Source organism: Oncorhynchus mykiss, chromosome 17 (assembly GCF_013265735.2).
Source record: "Oncorhynchus mykiss isolate Arlee chromosome 17, USDA_OmykA_1.1, whole genome shotgun sequence".
Classification (NCBI taxonomy): domain Eukaryota; kingdom Metazoa; phylum Chordata; class Actinopteri; order Salmoniformes; family Salmonidae; genus Oncorhynchus; species Oncorhynchus mykiss.
The window spans coordinates 16,075,145-16,098,006 of NC_048581.1; the positions used below are offsets into that span (position 1 = coordinate 16,075,145).

At 40.1% G+C, this 22,862-nt stretch overlaps 1 protein-coding gene across 1 annotated transcript; it reads left to right on the plus strand.

Annotated features, from left to right (window-relative positions):
* The first annotated feature begins 4,249 nt into the window (after positions 1-4,249).
* On the plus strand, positions 4,250-12,469 carry LOC110485585 (sialoadhesin). Its single transcript, XM_036949082.1, has 13 exons — positions 4,250-4,445; positions 4,628-4,697; positions 4,938-5,071; positions 6,054-7,014; positions 7,784-7,861; positions 8,147-8,494; positions 9,718-9,921; positions 10,452-10,790; positions 10,873-11,115; positions 11,394-11,657; positions 11,859-11,949; positions 12,030-12,084; positions 12,174-12,469. Exons 5-13 carry the CDS (start codon positions 7,807-7,809, stop codon positions 12,411-12,413), a joined length of 1,839 nt encoding a protein of 612 aa, XP_036804977.1. The 5' UTR covers positions 4,250-4,445; positions 4,628-4,697; positions 4,938-5,071; positions 6,054-7,014; positions 7,784-7,806; the 3' UTR covers positions 12,414-12,469.
* Positions 12,470-22,862: the final 10,393 nt, after the last annotated feature.

The following is a 22,862-nucleotide window of genomic DNA, read 5'->3' on the forward strand; positions in this document are numbered from 1 at the left end:
GTAAGACCACCACATGCTAGGTAATGCTAGTATCAACATGCCATCCAACACAGCTGAAACTACAGTAAGACCACCACATGCTAGATAATAATAGTATCAACTTCCCATCCAACACAGCAGAAATTATAGTAAGACCACCACATGCTAGGTAATGCTAGAATCAACATCCCATCCAACACAGCTGAAACTACAGTAAGACCACCACATGCTAGATAATAATAGTATCAACATCCCATCCAACACAGCTGAAACTACAGTAAGACCACCACATGCTAGATAATAATAGTATCAACATCCCATCCAACACAGCTGAAACTACAGTAAGACCACCACATGTTAGGTAATGCTAATATTAACAGCCCATCCAACACAGCTGAAATTATAGTAAGACCACCACATGCTAGATAATAATAGTATCAACATCCCATCCAACACAGCTGAAACTACAGTAAGACCACCACATGTTAGGTAATGCTAATATTAACAGCCCATCCAACACAGCTGAAATTATAGCTAGCCTTGATTAGTAATCACAGCGTCAGCTTCCCCACTAAGGTCCAATGTGATGTATGTATGTAACTTGAAATCTAAGGAAGAACGTCAGGTTTAAGAAGTAGTATGACATTTTAAATGATGCCGTACATCTATGAATATATGCTTAATGATAAAAAGATCCAGTAATGCTCGACTGCTGAACAGCGCATATAGCGGCCAAGAGCATTTGGTCCAGCACGATGGTGGTAGATATGACCCACTCTCACTAAAACTACTGTAGCAGAGTGAGTCTCATCAGGGTATAAGATGCCTGCATACTCACTATGTACAAGCATGCATGATAACATGCGTAAATGTATGACTAGCAGAAGATTAATAAGAATGAACAACAGTAGCTAATACATGATGACTAGAATGAAGTGATCGCTACAGTAGCATACAATGTAAAGATGGACCGACAGGGAGGACTAACTATGTAAAGAGGGACAGACAGGGAGGACTAACTATGTAAAGAGGGACCGACAGGGAGGACTAACTATGTAAAGATGGACCGACAGGGAGGACTAACTATGTAAAGATGGACCGACAGGGAGAACTAACTATGTAAAGATGGACCGTCAGGGAGGACTAACTATGTAAAGATGGACCGACAGGGAGGACTAACTATGTAAAGATGGACCGACAGGGAGGACTAACTATGTAAAGATGGACCGACAGGGAGGACTAACTATGTAAAGATGGACCGACAGGGAGGACTAACTATGTAAAGATGGACCGTCAGGGAGGACTAACTATGTAAAGATGGACCGACAGGGAGGACTAACTATGTAAAGATGGACCGACAGGGAGGACTAACTATGTAAAGATGGACCGACAGGGAGGACTAACTATGTAAAGATGGACCGTCAGGGAGGACTAACTATGTAAAGATGGACCGACAGGGAGGACTAACTATGTAAAGATGGACCGACAGGGAGGACTAACTATGTAAAGATGGACCGACAGGGAGGACTAACTATGTAAAGATGGACCGACAGGGAGGACTAACTATGTAAAGATGGACCGACAGGGAGGACTAACTATGTAAAGATGGACCGACAGGGAGGACTACCTATGTAAAGATGGACCGACAGGGAGGACTAACTATGTAAAGATGGACCGACAGGGAGGACTAACTATGTAAAGATGGACCGACAGGGAGAACTAACTATGTAAAGATGGACCGACAGGGAGGACTAACTATGTAAAGATGGACCGACAGGGAGGACTAACTATGTAAAGATGGACCGACAGGGAAGACTAACTATGTAAAGATGGACCGACAGGGAGGACTAACTATGTAAAGATGGACCGACAGGGAGGACTAACTATGTAAAATACAGAACAGGATTAGAACATGGCTAATACATCAGAGCCTAAACCTACTGTTGTAGATAAGGATGAAGTAAATATTAGAGTGACACAAATTATACCATCAAATGGAAACTAATATTGTGACTCATGCAACAGTATCAAATTGTATTTGTCACATGTGCGGAATACAACAGGTGTAGATCTTACAGGGAAATGCTTACTTACAAGCCCCTTAACCAACTATGCTTTCAGAAGTTCTGAAAAATATAAGTTACGAAAAAATAAGTGTTAAATAAAAAATAGAGGATATATAAAGGGAAAGGGGGATACCGTGTCAGTTGTACAACTGAATGCATTCAACTGAAATGTGTCTTCTGCATTTAACCCAACCCCTCTACAGGGGGTATCGTACAGAGCCAATTTGGGGGACACCGGGTAGTTGAGGTAATATGTACATGTAGGTAGGGTTAAAGTGACTATGCATAGAGCAACAGCAACAGTTCCAGCCTAGACAGATATGTGTTTTTAATGGGGGAAAATAAACATGAATAGATATTTAATGTCATTGTTATTTGTTTTTGTCTATATTGCATTTGTTTTAGGCATAAGGGCAATGAAATGTACAATATTTATGTATAGTTGCATATTTTCCTGAGTTTGGGTCCCAGGAAAACACAGAATGTTGCATTCGGTTCCCAGGCTGAAAAGGTTTAAGAACCCCTGCACCAATGAGCTAGCAGACGCTCTGAGCAAATCAGAGTAGAGTGCAGCAAAAGTGTAACTATACAAATGCACTAGTCCAGACCAGTTTGATGATCTGGGATGACCTGTAAAATGTAAGCTATAGCTGATCGTGTGCATTGATTTCAGCGGTTTCGTGAGCTGACGACATGTTGTACTAAACTAGTTAACGTCCACAGACTGAAATACTACTGAATCACTGTGATAAACAGTATCTCCTGCTCATGATCTGAAAACATTGCTTCTCACTCACTGTATAGCAACACATAGCCTGTATGCTAGTCTAGCACAGGCTTCTTCCTCCTTGTATGGATGAAGGACTATTCTCTATGATGGTTCACGGAGCGCACTGACTCAGCTCGAAAGCTGGTATTGGGAACAAACAAGTAGGCTATATGATTGACTACTCCTGAGGTTAATTCTACTTAGCTAATTCTACATGTCGCCGGCTATTAACTGAAAACAGAGCAGTAACATGGTTGATCCTCACAATCAATCACATCACCGCAGCAGCCAAACATTGCAACATGAGCATATTGAACGATGCGGGTGAGGTTTAAACACAGCTAGTGAGCACTTACAAAGAACACATTATATCAGACATCAGCAGCATAGTGAGAAACAGATAGTTACAGCAGCAGCCAATGGAGAAAAAGAAGCCAGCGCTTAGTAGCAGCAAGCGGCAGAAGGATGTAAGAGCAGACCAGGTCAATAAGGAAGTCGTGAATGATACTAGCCTCTAATTGGTTCCATTCTCAGTTGAGGCGGACACTCGGGTTTCCTTTCTGAACTTAATAAATACTTAATAAAAACTTAATAAATAGCCTACTTTTCTTGTGTACTTATCTGTTGTTGATCTTTTTCTATGGGATTTAGCCAATTCCAGATTTTTTATAATAGATAAAGTATTGGCTTGTTTTAGTGACACAAAATGAATAATATTGATAAGAGCTTTTAAATCATTTTAGCTCTGGAGTTTCTCCTGATTTGTTTTAATACGTTTTACTTTGTAATGGTGTCAGATGTTATTGGGCAATTTATATTTTATATTATGTTATACCATATTGTTCAGTGTCATGATATTGCTTGTTTTATTATCAAATTATGAATTATTACCTATTTTAGATACATTACATTTTCCAGTTTTTTTTTACATTGAATACAGTACAAGTCTCATGTTGTAAATAAGCTCAGCTTAAGACAATAAATAGACAACAAATAAATCAATTATGTTTCTTGTATTTCTGCCTATTGTACACATGATGGCGCCATTGAGCAACATAATGCATGAGTGGCTAGCCTATAGGCCAGCCAGGGATACTCCATTACTGTCAGGAGATAAACTGTAATAGATCAACAATCAGCACTGTTCATCAACAAACACACACACAAACATGCACGCACACACGCACACACACATGTAAACACACACTGAGTCTGGAACTTGCCAGAGTCTTTCCCGGTAGTTCAGACGTTGTATGGGTGTGTGTGTGTGTGTGCCTGCATGTGTGTGTGTTTTTGCGTGTATGTGTGTGTGTGTGTGTGTGTGTGTGTGTGTGTGTGTGTGTGTGTATGTGTGTGTGTGTGGTATGGGTATGTTGCTCCCTAGACTATTGCAGGAGTACTCACATTAAAGTGGTCCAACAGATTTACTAGGTTTTAAAGGTCTGGATGGACTATTTCTACTTTGATCTCATTTCTTGTATTTCTTTTGTTCTCTGGGAATATGGTTTATACTGCTACTGGTGTCTGGAGCTCTACCCCTCTGCCTGTCAGACACTCAGAAGTCCATCCAGCTCAACCCTGATTGGCCAAAGGGATACTTCCTCAAGGGGAGTGCACTGAAGGGGTTGAAGGTCAGTGTCTGAGCTTTCTACTGTGAACGTGGAAATTGCTGATTGTGTGTGTGTGTCAGTCTGTCTTCTCCCTCTCCCCACTCCTTCTATCTCCCCATCCTTTCTCCCCTTCACTCTCTCACTTCATCTCCTCTACCTCCCTTCCACTCCGCTCAGTTTTCCTTAAATGGCCTTCTGAATAGGAATGGACCAGGGTTTTAGGCTGCGTGTTGCTACTGATGTCCACCTGACAGCACAGTAGAGATCACAATGGTGAGTTAGACGTCTCTGCATGATACACAGAGTCAAGAGCCTTCAGTTTAGAGCTTCAGTTTAGAGCTTTAAATAGTATCACCATCGTTCAACACAGAGAGGAAAGTACAACGATTCAACTAATTTCTGGCAGCAAAGGAAAAACAAGCTTTGTTATTGGTTCCATTGTACTTGTGGGACAATGCTATTGGTCCCATTGCATGTATTTGGAATGTGCCTGCTGTTTGTCCTCCGGTCCAGGGGGTGGAGCTGGAGAGCACCAGGCTGGTGATCAGGTACCCAGACAGCTAAATGCAGAGAACACCTCCCTCTCCTCAGAGGACCAACCCCATAGGCCTCAACACCTCCCCAGCCTCCCAGTATGCCTCCACAGGGTAAGGACATCCATCTGGCTGTCAAAACATCATCTACAATTTATAAACATATATATAAACATTTATAATGAATAATTATGAGTTATAAAGTGTTACCAATCATCTCATATAAACGTTTGAAATGGAAGGTGGAAGCAGGAGCACAGTGTCACGTTCTGACCTTAGTTCCTTTGTTTTGTCTTTGTTTTAGTATGGTCAGGGCGTGAGTTGGGGTGGGCAGTCTATGTTCTTTTTTCTATAATTTGGGTTTTCTCTGTTTGGCCTGGAATGGTTCTCAATCAGAGGCAGCTGTCAATCGTTGTCCCTGATTGAGAACCATACTTAGGTAGCCTGGTTTCACCTTTGAGTTGTGGGTGATTGTTTTCTGTTGTGTGTCTGCACCAGCCAGAACTGTTTTCGGTCGGTCTCTTTGTTATTTCTGTGTTCATTTAATAAATATGGACATATACTACGCTGCACCTTGGTCCTCCTCTTCTTCCACCACCAACGGCCGTTACAGAATCACCCACCACCAAAGGACCAAGCAGCGTGGTAACGGGCAGCAGCAGCAGCGTTCTCCAGACTCCTGGACATCGGAGGAGATTCTGGACGGCAAGGGACCCTGGGCACAGGCTGGAGAATATCGCCGCCCCAAGGCAGAGCTGGAGGCAGGGAAAGCCGAGAGGCGGTGGTATGAGGAGGCAGTAGCACAGTCCGGTTCGGGCTATTCCACCTTGCCGCACTGGCCTGGCTACGGGGAGCATTCAGCCAGGTAGGGTTGGGCAGGCTCGGTGCTCGAGACCTCCAGTGCGCCTCCACGGTCCGGTCTAGCCGGTGCCGCCTCCACGCACCAGCCCTCCGGTGGCAGCCCCCCGCACCAGGCTGTCTCTCCGTCTCCTCCCTACAGGTGCTCCCGAGCCTGTCCTGAGCTGCCAGAGTCTCCCGTCTGTTAAACACAGGTGCAGGTGCTTGTGTTTTCATACTGTTTGTCTCTCTCTCCCAGGACCAGGAGGATGGCCCCCATCAATGGTGATGAGTGTTTCTTCTGGAGGACACCCGGCTTTTTCTATGGTGACAAGTATAGCTTCAAACACAAGCCTGACCAGAGAGGGAGAGACAGGAAACCATGGCAACCCTGAACACCACGTACCGTCAGGATACAGATTAAGGAAGAAGAGGAGGAATAATGAATATGATGATTGAGGAAGGGGAGGAGGGACCTGAAAAGGGAACAGGGAACTTGGCTAGAATGGGGCTGTTGGGAGGGTGTCACCGCTTTTGTAGTCCTCTGACACACAGCACAGACCGCACACTGGGCACACAGTAGGAGTAAGTGTCAAAGTGAAGAGGAGTGTTCCTCTGATTTCCTTCCCCCCTCGGCCTGAGCTGTGAAACATGTTTGGTTATTGATGTTAGATGATGGAGATGAAGTCATCATTAGAATCTTGAGGGGGTTGTTGCCCAGGCCAACGCCTTTACAACAACCATGTTGTAGACACTAAAGGTGGTCAGGGCAGGGTCTTTGATGCTGCTGATGAGGAGTGTACATTAAATGGGTTAGTAGAATAGAATGAATAGAAGGACATCATGGAACTGACCAAATGGAACTTTGACCTGTTCCATGTAGAACTCAGAGGGACAAGACAACACATTCTAAGATATTATAAACATTCCATATAGAATAGTCAACATATTGTTAACATGGTTCTGTATTTAAATAAAAGTGGAAAATGGGGGACATTTTGTCCATTATAGAAATGTAAGACCCATTTTAATACAGTAACTTCCCTTTTCTGATGTGCTGGTCTGGTCTTGCATGTTAATGTCTTAAAGAGGAAGGAGAGGACAGTTGTGTCATCTACTTTAAATATGTATCAACCACAGAACTGACACTTACTAGCAGTTCCCACTCACTACCAGTAAGTTGACTCACTGTACAAGACCTCTCCCCTTCACTTCACCCTGTAAGTACAGTTGACAATATCTGGAAAAATTAGTTTTTCGTTATTTGTTTTTAGTCATAAGTCATATACTTGAGGGTAATGTATCATTTTACTTGTTATGTTTTGAGCTGTGTTTTGGTTGTTACATCAGGGTCAGTATTCATAAAGTGTCTCAGTGTAGGAGTGTTGATATACATAGTGATGAGATGATTAATCAAGGTAAAATAGACAAGCAAACAAACATTGTAACATTGTGTGTGTGACTTCTGTTTATCCTCACAGCTTGGGGATAGGAGCTATAATTGAAACCGGGCGTCAGTCTTTAGGCTGCTATACGGCTTGACGGACCGTAGATGATTGAACATTTATCCTCCTGTATTTGGGGTTCTGAGAATAAAACAGCTTCAGAACATTCAGAAATATGTGTTTACAGTTCTACAGATCTGTTCAATAAGTTGTTGTTGTTTATAATGATGGTGATGATGATGATGATGATGATAATGATGACTTTATTGTATCCATTAGATAAATAGTTTTTGCATCATACATCATGTCATCTTAAATAGACAGATGTAGACAGACATGCAACACATCACATTACATACATAGTGCAGTAGACTTACAGACAGACAGTATTCACATAGACAACCATAAAGCACAATACAACACAACACAATATGAGCCTGGTTCATTCTCAGTAATGAGGTCCTGGACCCCATTTACAGTTTATACTTCAATGTATCAGGTGGAGTTATTCACCAGCTATAGAGTTGTTGTTTATGTTTCTAAGACTGCAGGTTGAGAGATGCAACAATGTCCTTGAGAACAGCAGGAAGTGTGTTGGTGGTCTTTCTCTGGTCTGTAGCAGGTATGGTCTCATTCATATATTTTAGTTGCCCAGTTTGTCAAACTACAGATATTTCTAAAAGCATAACCATTTTCATGTTCTACTGTCGACACATTTGGTGTCTCCACTTCCCTTTAAACAGTTGTCTTTCTCACCTCACTGAGTGAATCTTATCTGTGGTTTCCATTCACACTCAACCAAAGAGTATCTATGTCTCAACTCAGCAACTATGGAACAAAGTGTTAGTGTGAGTCACAAGACCTTGAACTTAATGTAACGTCCTTGTGATGTCTAACTGTGTTTCAGTGGTACTGAGTCAGAATGTCTGGAGTGTGACATACACCACTCGGAGTATCTGTACCTTGAAGGGGTCAACAGTGGAGATGTCCTGCTCTTACACATATCCCAGTTGGCATAAAGTCACAACAACCTTCTGGTTCATCAAAAAGTTTGATGTGGAGATTTATGTAAATCTGAGAAATGACTCAGACTACAATGGTCGTGTGACGTACCATAATGATAAGACGAATGGCCACACCCTGAGAATCACAGACCTGAGAGAGAGTGACTCAGCTACGTACAAATTCAGATTCATAACAGATCAGACTGGAGGGAAATATTCTGGCTATCCTGGAGTCACTCTGTCTGTTACAGGTACAGTGATATTATATATAGTGTTGATCTGTTTAATCACTCTGTTACAGGTACAGTGATATTATATATAGTGTTGATCTGTTTAATCACTCTGTCTGTTACAGGTACAGTGATATTATATATAGTGTGGATCTGTTTAATCACTCTGTCTGTTACAGGTACAGTGATATTATATATAGTGTTGATCTGTTTAATCACTCTGTCTGTTACAGGTACAGTGATATTATATATAGTGTTGATCTGTTTAATCACTCTGTCTGTTACAGGTACAGTGATATTATATATAGTGTTGATCTGTTTAATCACTCTGTCTGTTACAGGTACAGTGATATTATATATAGTGTTGATCTGTTTAATCACTCTGTCTGTTACAGGTACAGTGATATTATATATAGTGTTGATCTGTTTAATCACTCTGTCTGTTACAGGTACAGTGATATTATATATAGTGTTGACCTGTTTAATCACTCTGTCTGTTACAGGTACAGTGATATTATATATAGTGTTGATCTGTTTAATCACTCTGTCTGTTACAGGTACAGTGATATTATATATAGTGTTGATCTGTTTAATCACTCTGTCTGTTACAGGTACAGTGATATTATATATAGTGTTGACCTGTTTAATCACTCTGTCTGTTACAGGTACAGTGATATTATATATAGTGTTGATCTGTTTAATCACTCTGTCTGTTACAGGTACAGTGATATTATATATAGTGTTGACCTGTTTAATCACTCTGTCTGTTACAGGTACAGTGATATTATATATAGTGTTGATCTGTTTAATCACTCTGTCTGTTACAGGTACAGTGATATTATATATAGTGTTGATCTGTTTAATCACTCTGTCTGTTACAGGTACAGTGATATTATATATAGTGTTGACCTGTTTAATCACTCTGTCTGTTACAGGTACAGTGATATTATATATAGTGTTGATCTGTTTAGTCACTCTGTCTGTTACAGGTACAGTGATATTATATATAGTGTTGATCTGTTTAATCACTCTGTCTGTTACAGGTACAGTGATATTATATATGGTGTTGATCTGTTTAAGTGGTTCTGGAAAAATTGTTTTGATTTGTACAGAAATAATACAATTAACATGAATGTATGGTATAAAAAGGAATGTCTGAATTGATGATTTGAGAACGTCCACTCCTGCCTCATTTGAACTAGACAACAGGTCATTAATGGTTTTAATGTTGTTTTCTACTCCAGACCTGCAGGTGAAGGTGACCACTACATTGTTGTCAACGACACTGACCTGTAGCACCACCTGTACTCTGACTGGTAACCCCACCTACATTTGGTACAGGAACAGTAAGATTGTACAAGAGGCCTCCTCTCCCTCATACTCATTCTACTTTCAAACTGAAGACAGCTTCTACTGTGCTGTAAAAGGCATCAAATCTCCTGCAGTGTGTGAGTGTGACTGAGACACTTTTAAAGTCTGTCAAAATCATCCAATACATCATTGGTCAGTGTTGATGTTTAGTGAAACAGACATGAGATAGAGCTACTATTCCATTTAGATTAATGGTGGTTGATGTTTAGTGAAACAGACATGAGATAGAGCTACTATTCCATTTAGATTAATGGTGGTTGATGTTTAGTGAAACAGACATGAGATAGAGCTACTATTCCATTTAGATTAATGGTGGTTGATGTTTAGTGAAACAGACATGAGATAGAGCTACTATTCCATTTAGATTAATGGTGGTTGATGTTTACTGAAACAGACATGAGATAGAGCTACTATTCCATTTAGATTAATGGTGGTTGATGTTTAGTGAAACAGACATGAGATAGAGCTACTATTCCATTTAGATTAATGGTGGTTGATGTTTACTGAAACAGACATGAGATAGAGCTACTATTCCATTTAGATTAATGGTGGTTGATTTTACAGTTCTAAATACTGACACCATTTGAAAAATGTACTTGTGTTTCAGCTGTTGAGGGTCACAGTTATTTCCACGTGACTTACACCTATCAGAGGATCTGTACCTTGAATGGGTCATCAGTGGACATATCCTGTTCTTATACTTATCCCAGTGGTCATACAGTCTCTGAAACAATCTGGTATACAAAAGGAAAACTTAATGAGGCGCCTCAAATCCTGAGCCCGGGGTATGGAGGTCGTGTGGAGTACCTTGGAAATATGCAGAGTGACTCCATCCTGAGAATCACAGACCTGAGAGAGGAGGACTCAGCTGAGTATAAGATTAGATTCAGAACAGATAAGACAACCTGGGAGCCCACCATCCCTGGAACAACTCTGACTGTCACAGGTAACACTGCAGGTCACATCCTATCAACACTGCAAACGATTACTTAATGATGTACTCAGTGTTTTAATTCTCATTCATTTAGGTCTGCAGGTGAAGGTGACTCCTCCCACTGTGACAGAGGGACAGAAGGTGACACTGACCTGTAGCACCACCTGTACTCTGGGTGACAACCCCACCTACATCTGGTACAAGAATGGACATGTAACCAACCAATCTACCAGTCTGTTCCTAAACCCAGTCAGCAGTGAGGATGCAGGCAGATACTCCTGTTCTGTAGAAGGACATGAGGATCTCCCCTCTGCTGAAGAGACTCTCACTGTCAGATGTGAGGATGTGTGATCCATCTCCTGTTGCATTATTTTAGCAACATCTTCTCTCATCTATTCTATCCATTATTTCAATCTTTGTCCAAGTTCCATGATTGTACTCATCTCATTACTGTAGTAACTACAAGTACTTCACAAACACTGTATTGTTACATTATTGTCTAAGTTATACATATTTATATTAATATTTCATTTATTTTAATCATAAATCCAAGTTCCATGATGCTCCTCATGTAAAGCTCTATGTATGAACAATGTGTTACATATTGTCCACCAGACGGCCCAAAGAACACCTCAGTGTCAGTCAGTCCCTCTGGTGAAGTAGTGGAGGGCAGTTCAGTGACTCTGACCTGCAGCAGTGATGCCAACCCACCTGTGGACAAATACACCTGGTACAAGAAGAACGTAGCCTCACCAAAAGCATCAGGACAGAGTTACAGCATCACCAACATCATCTCTGAGGACAGAGGGGAATATTACTGTGAGGCCCAGAATGGAAAAGGATCTATGAACTCTACAGCTCTGATGATTATTGTAGCAGGTAAAGTTACATCTTCAATACTTCAATACAGAACTACATGTTTCAATCTAATCTTAATCATTCTACTCTGACTAATTACACCTTAATTTACACTGGGTTATAAGATCCCTTAACAAGTATTGCATTACTGTCCTGTATTATAGTTTATTTTTAGTTCATTATATCATGCCATGTACTCAAATCATCCATATTGTATCATAGGGAAACCAACCTCCTTTATGACTGCAGCTGTAGGAATCATAGTGGTTGTTCTGGTTCTCATCCTCTGTCTCTCTGGCTTCATGTGGTTCAGGTGAGTGAAGTGAAAACACATCAGTTTTATTATTTAGCTTTAGTAACATTGATTGATTCATTCATTAATGTGTAAAACAGGAAGAAGGCCTCCAAATCCACCTCTGACACAAGAGACACATCAGAGAATGTACAGGTGAGTCTGTTGGAAACAGAAGATGACTGTGTATTGCTTTGTGGAGCATCTCTACTCCTTATGTTGTCTGTCCTCTCTTTCTCCATCAGGGAGACTCTAGTCCAGTGTATGACAACATCTCAAGCATGGCCATGACCTCTACTGCAGCACAGACAGCTGACACAGACAACCAGGATTATGTTCACTATGCCAGCATCCACTTCTCTGGCTCCAAAAACCAGGAAGTGCCTCTATACTCCACCGTCCAGCTGCCTCAGCCCCAGATTCAGGACGAGGATGTCCAGTATGCTGCTGTGAAATTCAGCCGCCCCAGTGCTGCCACCCGGTGAATGTTTTCTGCCATTACAACAGAGTCAATACTAGAACACTGAACTCACAGACATCATCAAAGGCATTCATATGCTCCTGTTTATTGGAAGAGTAGACAATGATGTCATCAATAAGCAAAACGGTTGACCCCCTAGTGACAACTCATTGTTCCCTGAGATCTCCCTCCATCAATAGCTGAAGCACAGGGAGATGGTGGCACCTTCATTGGGGAGGATGGGCTCGTGGGAATTGCCGGAGCGGAATAAGTGGAATGGTATAAAATACATCAAACACATGATTTCCATTCTATTTGCCTCGTTCCAGCCATTATTATGACCCGTTCTCACCTCAGCAACCTCCTTCAGGACAAAGTGCATTTCCTTGAACTCATAATATGGTGTAACGATGGACATTTTGAAAAGTTGCACTCAGGGTTGGGGTCAATTCCATTTCAATTTAGGAAAATTCCAATTCCAATTGTTCCTCATTGAAAAGCATTGAGAAAATCTGACATTTCAGTTTACTTCCTGAATTGAAATGTGTTTCCTAAGTCATTGGTTTAGGCCCATTTTTAGTTGTGTCTTTAGACTAAACTTTAGCAAACAACAAATCTGCATAAGACTATACAGCTGCACTCTGATTCGATTCGATGTATGACATTAACTTGGCGTTGATATTGAGACTGTCAAGCATGATACTATAACGCTTATTTAATCGCTTATCTAAACGTGTTTCTTTCTTCTTGTCAAATGTGATGAGTGGCCAGTGTTTGTTTATCCTTGAGAAAATGTGATGAGTGGCCAGTGTTTGTTTATCCTTGAGAAAATGTGATGAGTGGCCAGTGTTTGTTTATCCATGAGAAAAGGTGATGAGTGGCCAGTGTTTGTTTATCCTTGAGAAAAGGTGATGAGTGGCCAGTGTTTGTTTATCCTTGAGAAAAGGTGATGAGTGGCCAGTGTTTGTTTATCCTTGAGAAAAGGTGATGAGTGGCCAGTGTTTGTTTATCCATGAGAAAAGGTGATGAGTGGCCAGTGTTTGTTTATCCTTGAGAAAAGGTGATGAGTGGCCAGTGTTTGTTTATCCTTGAGAAAAGGTGATGAGTGGCCAGTGTTTGTTTATCCATGAGAAAAGGTGATGAGTGGCCAGTGTTTGTTTATCCTTGAGAAAAGGTGATGAGTGGCCAGTGTTTGTTTATCCTTGAGAAAAGGTGATGAGTGGCCAGTGTTTGTTTATCCTTGAGAAAAGGTGATGAGTGGCCAGTGTTTGTTTATCCATGAGAAAAGGTGATGAGTGGCCAGTGTTTGTTTATCCTTGAGAAAAGGTGATGAGTGGCCAGTGTTTGTTTATCCTTGAGAAAAGGTGATGAGTGGCCAGTGTTTGTTTATCCATGAGAAAAGGTGATGAGTGGCCAGTGTTTGTTTATCCTTGAGAAAAGGTGATGAGTGGCCAGTGTTTGTTTATCCTTGAGAAAAGGTGATGAGTGGCCAGTGTTTGTTTATCCTTGAGAAAAGGTTAATAAATGCGTTCATCCTCCATTGGTTCTCACGCTTTTCCTTTTTGTCAAACATTGAATGTGGCCTCCTTTAAGTCACTGATATATTAACAAAGTAAAACAATGACAGAGCTAATGCCTATAGGGTCTATTTTAAAATAAGTTGAACAAAGAAGAAATATCAGTTTGTTGACATGAGAGTCTTATGATGATGGAACATATATACTTAATATCATGCAAATGAGCAAGCATTTCAATTCTAGCATGATGTCCCTGGTCCTCTTCTATACACCTGTGAAATTATCTTTACGTACGGTGTACATTTTAGGACCTCCCGACTCCTTATGACAAAAGTCGACTATGGGTCTCCATCCAAAGGTTTCACTTTCGTTTGCATTACAAGCAAAAGCACAACTACACAAAAATGACATTATTAACAAAATGTATTATATCATCTAAAACTACATTCTGGGATTTAAAAAAAAAACGTCACTTCGCCACCTGTTTTGGTAAAGAGCTGAGAATTCTAGCTGGAGAAATGTAACCACTCTGGAATTCTATCCATGAGATCGAAATGATTGTTTTAACCCTGTTTTAAAGGGTTTTGATGCGGTAGTACCGTTGAAATAAGCTCCTAAGCATTTAAGTTATATTCTTCAAGACAAAATGGCCATACATCATTCATTTAAAAATCTGAAAATGGATGTACCAATCACAGACTGTAGCTTTAAGCTGACTTAGACACATGCCTTTTGTTGTATAGAATTCACTGTTCCTGTACCCCTTGGTAGCACACAGGATATAAGAAAAAATAGTTTGATTTGAGAGTACATGATGTAACATCAACAAATCAGCATTGTGCAAATTAGTATGCTTTCCAATTCTGACATGTCACTGATCCTCTTCAATAGACATGAAATGATCTTCTCTACGGTGTACATGTTAGGACATCCCTAAAACAAAGTCTACTATGTAATTTCATGGGACTCCTTCCAATGTGTTTACGATAAGATCATGGGTATTGTGTTTGCTGTTAATGTGACACACACACAAACACACACACACACACACACACACACACACACGCAAGTAATGTTATGGTATTGTGGTATTGTGGATTCTATATTGCAAATGTGAAATATTAGATTAATGATGTAATAATGTATTATATGATGTATTGTTTTATTGATGATTTTATTTGTATTATTTTATTTAACCAGGTCGGCAAGTTGAGAACAAGTTCTCATTTACAACTGCAACCTGGCTAAGATAAAGCAAAGCAGTGCGACACAAACAACAATAGAGTTACACATGGAGTAAACAAGCGTACAGTCAATAACACAATAGATATAATAGTACATGTGTTTAGTTCAAGTCAGATTATTCAATAGCGTGTTTAAAACATGATCAGTAGAGGACAGTATGCCAGTAATACCAAAATGCATTTCTGCTGAAGGATAATGTTCACGTCAGTGTATTACACTGTCAAGTATAACTGTGTGGTGTGTTTGTGTGTTCATGTACTTTTATATATGAATCTGATTGTGAGATATACAGTCACGACTGTAATTATTGGCACCCCTGATAAATATTAGCAGAAAATATAGTATAAAATACATATTACAAATACTGCATGCTGCAAAAGATGGGATGTACATTGTACATCTGGTTTCATATATAATACTCGTGCTTGCTATTTTAACGTGTTAACGGTACAGGTTCCCCTAGGGGTACCACACCCCCCCCCCCCGCTCAGCTGAAACCGTGGCGCAGGCAATGCAAAAATATTCTTAGAAATATTTAACCTCCACACATTTTAACGTTACAGAATTAGTTGACTATGTAATAATCTGAGACGGCGCTCAGACGTAAGCAATATTTCTCCGCTATGTTGGAGTCAACAGAAATACAAAATTACAACATAAATATTCCCTTACCTTTGATGGTCTTCGATCAGAATGTAGTGGAAGGAGTCATACTTACCCAATACATCGTTTTGTTTCACTTCGTGTGCCTCTATAGTAGCGTATGCTATGAGTTCCAGCTGAAATGCATCCAAAATTACTTCTGGTCCCGAACAGTTGCGCATCAAAACTTCAAAATTACATATTATATGTCGACTAAACTGGTCAAACTAAGTGCAGAATCAAGCTTTAGGATGTTCTAAACGTACAAAACAATTCTCTAATCTGTCGGACATTCTTGCTTCTTCTCAGGCATTCTGGAACAAAGGAACGTCTCTCCAAAAAGCGCTCTCTGGTCACCTAGTATTTTCTTTGCCTACCAAAGGGTCAAAACTCACGGGATTTGCACAATTAAACACTCTACTGAATGAGGACATCTAGTGGAAGACATAGAAAGTGTCTCCAGATCCATAGCTGGTTGGGAAGGGTGGGGGCGATGACGTCAAAGTTGCCCCAAGTTTCAGGCTCCCAAAAATAGTTTGGGAGATTGCCTGCCCTGTGAGTTCTGCTATACTTACAGACATAATTCAAACGGTTTTAGAAGCTTGAGTGTTTTCTATCCAATAATAATTATTATATGCATATATTAGCAATTTTGGACAGATTTTTTTTCAGTTTACTATGGGCACGCAATTCATCCAAAGGGGGCAGTATTCTGCCTAGCCCTAACTGGTTGACCTCTGAGAGTAACAGATTGTTGTGGAAACATTTTGAAAATGGCCTACAGTAAGAGTATGATTGATTGAGTTGATGCTTCATAAGAGCTTTAGGAGTCGTATAAACATGAGACACAGTGATGGTGGGTTGTGGTTAGTAGTAGTATAAACATGAGACACAGTGATGGTGGGTTGTGGTTAGTAGTAGTATTAACATGAGACACAGTGATGGTGGGTTGTGTTTAAGGAGTAGTATTAACATGAGACACAGTGATGGTGGGTTGTGGTTAGTAGTAGTATTAACATGAGACACAGTGATGGTGGGTTGTGTTTAGGAGTAGTATTAACATGAGACAGTGATGGTGGGTTGTGTTTAAGGAGTAGTATTAACATGAGACACAGTGATGGTGGGTTGTGGTTAGTAGTAGTATTAACATGAGACACAGTGATGGTGGGTTGTGTTTAGTAGTAGTATTAACATGAGACACAGTGATGGTGGGTTGTGTTTAGGAGTAGTATTAACATGAGACACAGTGATGGTGGGTTGTGTTTAGGAGTAGTATTAACATGAGACACAGTGATGGTGGGTTGTGTTTAGGAGTAGTATTAACATGAGACACAGTGATGGTGGGTTGTGTTTAGGAGTAGTATTAACATGAGACACAGTGATGGTGGGTTGTGTTTAGGAGTAGTATTAACATGAGACACAGTGACGTTGGGGTATCAGGAATCTGTATAAACACATTCGACTATACAGAATATAGTTCCCTGTAGCTCTGCGGGTAGAGCAATGTTTTGTATTCCTATTACTGCCCAAATGAATGAGGACATCATATGAAGACTGGAGGCTGCAGTAATGTTGAGATGCCAGTAGGGAGCGCTCTAGTCTAGAACACTGGAACATTCAGTAAAACTGATGCAGCTGATGAGGAGTGATAGGAATGGGTCACATTTTTCCTCTTTAAAAAATGTATGGCCCACTCCTCAAATGAAGAAATGCAACCCTCTTCTGAGATGCTGATAATGCATGTTAATGTCTTATCTCCCTGTTTAGAATTCACACTTACAGGAGGCTACTTCTTGTTTCTCTGCACTGCCAGTAAGTGTTGTTGGTTCAGATCAGAGGTTCCCAAACTTTTTATAGTCCCGTACCCCTTCAAACATTCGACCTCCAGTTGTGTACCCCGTCTAGCACTCTCAAATATAGTTTTTTGCCATCATTGTAAGCCTGCCGCACACACACTATACGATACATTTATTAAACATGAGGGTAACATGAGGGTAAAGAATGAGTGTGAGTTTGTCACAACCCGGCTCGTGGGAAGTGACAAAGAGCTCTTATAGGACCAGGGCACAAAAAATAATATAATATTAGTGAATCATTTTGCTCATTATTTTGCCATCTTACATATAAAACCTTATTTGTTCATTGTGAGTAACTCACCACAGGTTAATGAGAAGGGTGTGCTTGAAAGGATGCACATAACGATGCAACGTTGGGTTGTATTGGAGAGAGTCTCAGTCTTAAATCATTTTCCACACACAGTCTGTGCCTGTATTCAGTTTTTATGCTAGTGAGGGCTGAGAATCCACTCTCACATAGGTACAATTAAAGTCAGAAGTTTACATACACTTAAGTTGGAGTCATTAAAACTTCAACCACTCCACAAATTTCTTGTTAACAAACTGTAGATTTCGCAAGTCGGTTAGGACATCTACTTTGTGCATGACACAAGTAACTTTTCCAACAATTGTTTACAGACAGATTATTTCACTTATAAATAACTGTATCACAATTCCAGTGGGTCAGAAGTTTACATACACTAAGTTCACTGTGCCTTTAAACAGTTTGGAAAATTCCAGAAAATGATGTCATGGCTTTAGAAGCTTCTGATAGTCTAATTGACATGATTTGAGTCAATTAGAGGTGTACCTGTGGATGTATTTCAAGGCGTACCTTCAAACTCAGTGCCTCTGCTTGACATCATGGGAAAATCAAAAGAAATCAGCCAAGACCTCAGAAAACAAATTGAAGCCCTCCACAAGTCTGGTTCATCCTTGGGAGCAATTTGGCCATAATGACCATTGTTATGTTTGGAGGAAAAAGGGGGAGGCTTGCAAGCTGAAGAACACCATTCAAACCGTGAAGCACAGTGGTGGCAGCATCATATTTTGGGGGTGCTTTGCTGCAGGGGGGACTAGTGCACTTCACAATATAAATGGCATCACGAGGAGGGAAAATGTGGATATATTGAAGCAACATCAAGACAGTCAGAAAGTTAAAGCTTGATCGCAAATGGGTCTTCCAAATGGACATTGACCCCAAGCATACTTCCAAAGTTGTGGCAAAATGGCTTATGGACAACAAAGTCAAGGTGGCCATCACAAAGCCCTGACCTCAATCCTATAGAAAATTTGTGGGCAGAACTGAAAAAGCGTGTGCGAGAAGGAGGCCTACAAACCTGACTCAGTTACACCAGCTCTGTCAGGAGAAATGGGCCAAAAATCACCCAACTTATTGTGGGAAGCTTGAGGAAGGTACCCAAAAGGTTTTACCCAAGTTAAAAAATGTAAAGGCAATGCTACCAAATACACTCAATTAGTATGTAAACTTCAGACCTACTGGGAATGTGATGAAATAAATAAAAGCTGAAATAAATCATTCTCTCAACTATTATCATGACATTTCACATTCTTAAGTCAAAGTGGTGATCCTAACTGACCTAAAACAGGATATTTTTACTGGGATTAAATGTCAGGAATTGTTAAAAACTTAGTTCAAATGTATTTGGCTAAGGTGTATGTAAACTTCCGACTTCAACTGTATATATGGACAACAGGCTACATTAGACCATATATGGACAACAGGCTACATTAGACCATATATGGACAGCCAGTGAAAGTGCAGGGCGCCAAAATCAAAACAACAGAAATCTCAAAATTAAAATTCCTCAAACATGTATCTTATACCGTTTTAAAGGTAGTCTTGTTGTTAATCCGACCACAGTGTCCGATTTCAAATGGTCTTTACGGCGAAAGCACCACAAACGATTATGTTAGGTCACCACCAAGCCACAGAAAAACACAGCCATTTTCCCAGCCAAAGAGAGGAGTCACAAAAAGCACAAATTGAGATGAAATGAATCACTAACCTTTGATGATCTTCATCAGATGACACTCATAGGACACAATACATGTATGTTTTGTTTGATAAAGTTCATATTTATATTTTTTAAATTATATAAAAAAAATCTGATTTTACATTGGCGCATTACATTCACTAGTTCCAAAAACATCCAGTGATTTTGCATAGTCACATCGATTCAACAGAAATACTCATCATAAATGTAGATGATAATACAAGTTATACACATGGAATAATAGATATACCTTTTTAAAACATTTATTTTTATTTAACTAGGCAAGTCAGTTAAGAACAAATTCTTATTTTCAATGACGGCCTAGGAACAGTGGGTTAATTCCCTGTTCAGGGGCAGAACGACAGTTCGGGGGTTTGAACTTGCAACCTCCCGTTTACTAGTCAAACACTCTAACCACTAGGCTACCTGCCACCCCATGTTTGATTCCTCATTGTAGTCTTTCAATACAAAAGCATTCCCACAGTGGGATTATTAAGGAATTAATGCACTTCCTATTTGTGAGATTTACAGGAAGTATACTGGTCAGATAGAAACTGCCGCCCCGTCCTTAATGCAACCGCTGTGTCAGTAATCTGAGACGGCGCTCAGAACAATCAAGTCAAAATAGCCGCCATGTTGTGGTCAACATAAACCATAAATTACATGCTAAATATTCCCTTACCTTTGATGATCTCCTTCAGAATGCACTCCCAGGAATCCCAGGTCCACAATAAATACTTGATTTGTTCGATAATGTACATTATTTATGTCCAATTAGCGACTTTTGTTAGCGCGTTTGGTATACATATCCAAACGCTCGCTCTGGTCAGCGTTACGTCGGACAAAAACTTAAAAAAGTTATATTACAGGTCGAAGAAACATTTCAAACTAAGTACAGAATCAATCATTAGGATGTTTTTATCATTAATCTTCAATAAAGTTCCAACTGGGGTAATCCTTTGTGTCTTGAGGAGTCATGGAACGCAGGTTGCTATCATGTGAAATGCACTTGACCAGGAAATGGCTGACTGTCAACGACACCTGATTCATTCTGCTGTCATTCAGTCCCACAACACAGTAGAAGCCTCGTTCAAATTTCTATAGACGGTTGACATCTAGTGGAAGACCTAGGAAGTGCAACTTCATTAATACCTAAAGGGGATTCCAATGGGAACTGTGTTGAATACATACCAACCTCAGATTTCTCACGTCCGGTTTTGATTTCTCCTCAGGTTTTTGCCTGCCATATGAGTTCTGTTATACTCACAGACATCATTCAAAGTTTTCGAAACTTCAGAGTGTTTTCTATCCTATACTAATAATAATATGCATATATTAGCAACTGAGACTGAGGAGCAGGCCGTTTACTTTGGGCACCTTATTCATCCAAGCTACTCAATACTGCCCCCCAGCCATAAGAAGTTAACTGTAACTTTGTCAAGTAAACAGTTTAGCTTTTCCACTAGTTTAGCCAATGTATTTTCAGTTTGTTATGTTGTTATTAACCCAACATTATTGAGGACATTATTATTAGGATGGTGCAGTAATGTTGAGATACCAGTAGGGAGAGCTCTAGTCCAGAACACTGGAACCTTCAGTATTAATTTGATACAGCTGATGAGGAGTGATGGTCATGGGTTTAAAATGGAATGGGTTCTACTTGAGTGACATCTTGGAAATTTGACCTGTATATACAGAACTCAGAAGGACAAGACAACACATAAGAAATTGTAAACATTCTAAATAGTATAGAGGGCTTTCGGATACGTCAGAAATCACCTAGCAACCGCATCAAGCCCCCTGTAGTCGACACATTGTTTAAATGGTTCTCTGTGTAGTCAAAATATCACATTGAAAATGTGAAACATTTAGCTAATTTTAAAAATGTAGTCCCACTCCTTAAAATGAAGGCAAGTAGATATGCAATCTGTTGCACAATATGTATTGAAATACAGGAACATCCCTTTTTCTGAGATGCTGGTCTGGTCATCATCCATGTTAACGTCTTAAAGAGGAAGGAAAGGTCAGTTAAATATGTGTCAACAACAGAATTCACACAAACTGCCAGTATGTTGACTCCCTGTACAATACCTCTCCCTTTCACTTCACTCTGTAAGTACTCTTAACAATATCTTGAAATATAGTTTCTGGTTTTGTTTTCAGTCAGGTCATATTATTGAGGGTAATGTATCATTTTACTTGTTATGTTTTGAGTTGTGTATTGGTTGTTACATCAGGGTCAGTATTCATAAAGTTTAATATCAGTGTAGGAGTGTTGATCTACATAGTGATGAGATGATTAACCAGGGTAAAATAGACATGCAAACAAACATTGTAGCACTGCAGGGTGTGTGTGCATGTGGGCCTAAGTGTGTGTCTGCGTGTGACACAGCTGATTTAGCTGAGGGCCCTTTAGGACCAGTCTGATATGGAGTAGGGTTGACATCTATACTGTGTAGGATGTGTGTTTTAACTTTTCTTCATCCTTTACAACCAGCTCTCTAGACTTTGATACAGACTCCATGGGCTTATTTACCTTCCCTACACATGGTCTCTCCTACAGATGGTCTCCGTGTGTGGGCATTATCAGCCAGAAGTCCCCACAAGAATAGTAAACAGACAAAAATGTTGTTAGTCCCCACAAGATCAAATGCAAGCTCTAGGGGGTTTAGGGTTAAGTTGAATGAATGTTAGAATTAGGTTTAGGAGCTAGGGTTAGTAGGTTTTGGGGTCGAGGTAAAGGAAAATAGGATTGTGAACAGGACTGAATTGTGCCCCCACAAGGTTAGTTGTACAAGACTGTGTGTGTGAGCCACTGCTGATTAGCCTCAGCTGATAGGAGCTATCATTGAACCTGGTGGTCAGTCTTTAGGCTGCTGTACAGCTTGACGGACCGTAGAGGATTGAACATTTATCCTCCTGTATTTGAGGTTCTGACAATAACAGTTTCAGAACAATCAATATAGAAATGTGTGTTTACAGTGCAATACAGACAGTATTCACACAACCGTATACAGACGTAGGATCTTAATATTGTGAATTATGTGGACTATAATTAATGTGGTGGTTGACAGTTTGTTAGGGAAAATCAAGTCTGACATTTTAAATTACAAACGTTAGTGTCACGTTGTATAAATGACAGGAGACAGGCACAGGAATACGTAATAGGTTTTAATAGTCCATCAAACAATACAACCTGCCATAAAAAGTCATGGGG

Coding starts and splice junctions, on each gene's coding strand:
- LOC110485585 (XM_036949082.1), top strand. CDS start 7,807: ATGTCCTTGAGAACAGCAGGAAGTGTGTTGGTGGTCTTTCTCTGGTCT. Junction 7,862..8,146: donor CTTTCTCTGGTCTGTAGCAG/GTATGGTCTCAT, acceptor ACTGTGTTTCAG/TGGTACTGAGTCAGAATGTC. Junction 12,085..12,173: donor ACACATCAGAGAATGTACAG/GTGAGTCTGTTG, acceptor TTTCTCCATCAG/GGAGACTCTAGTCCAGTGTA.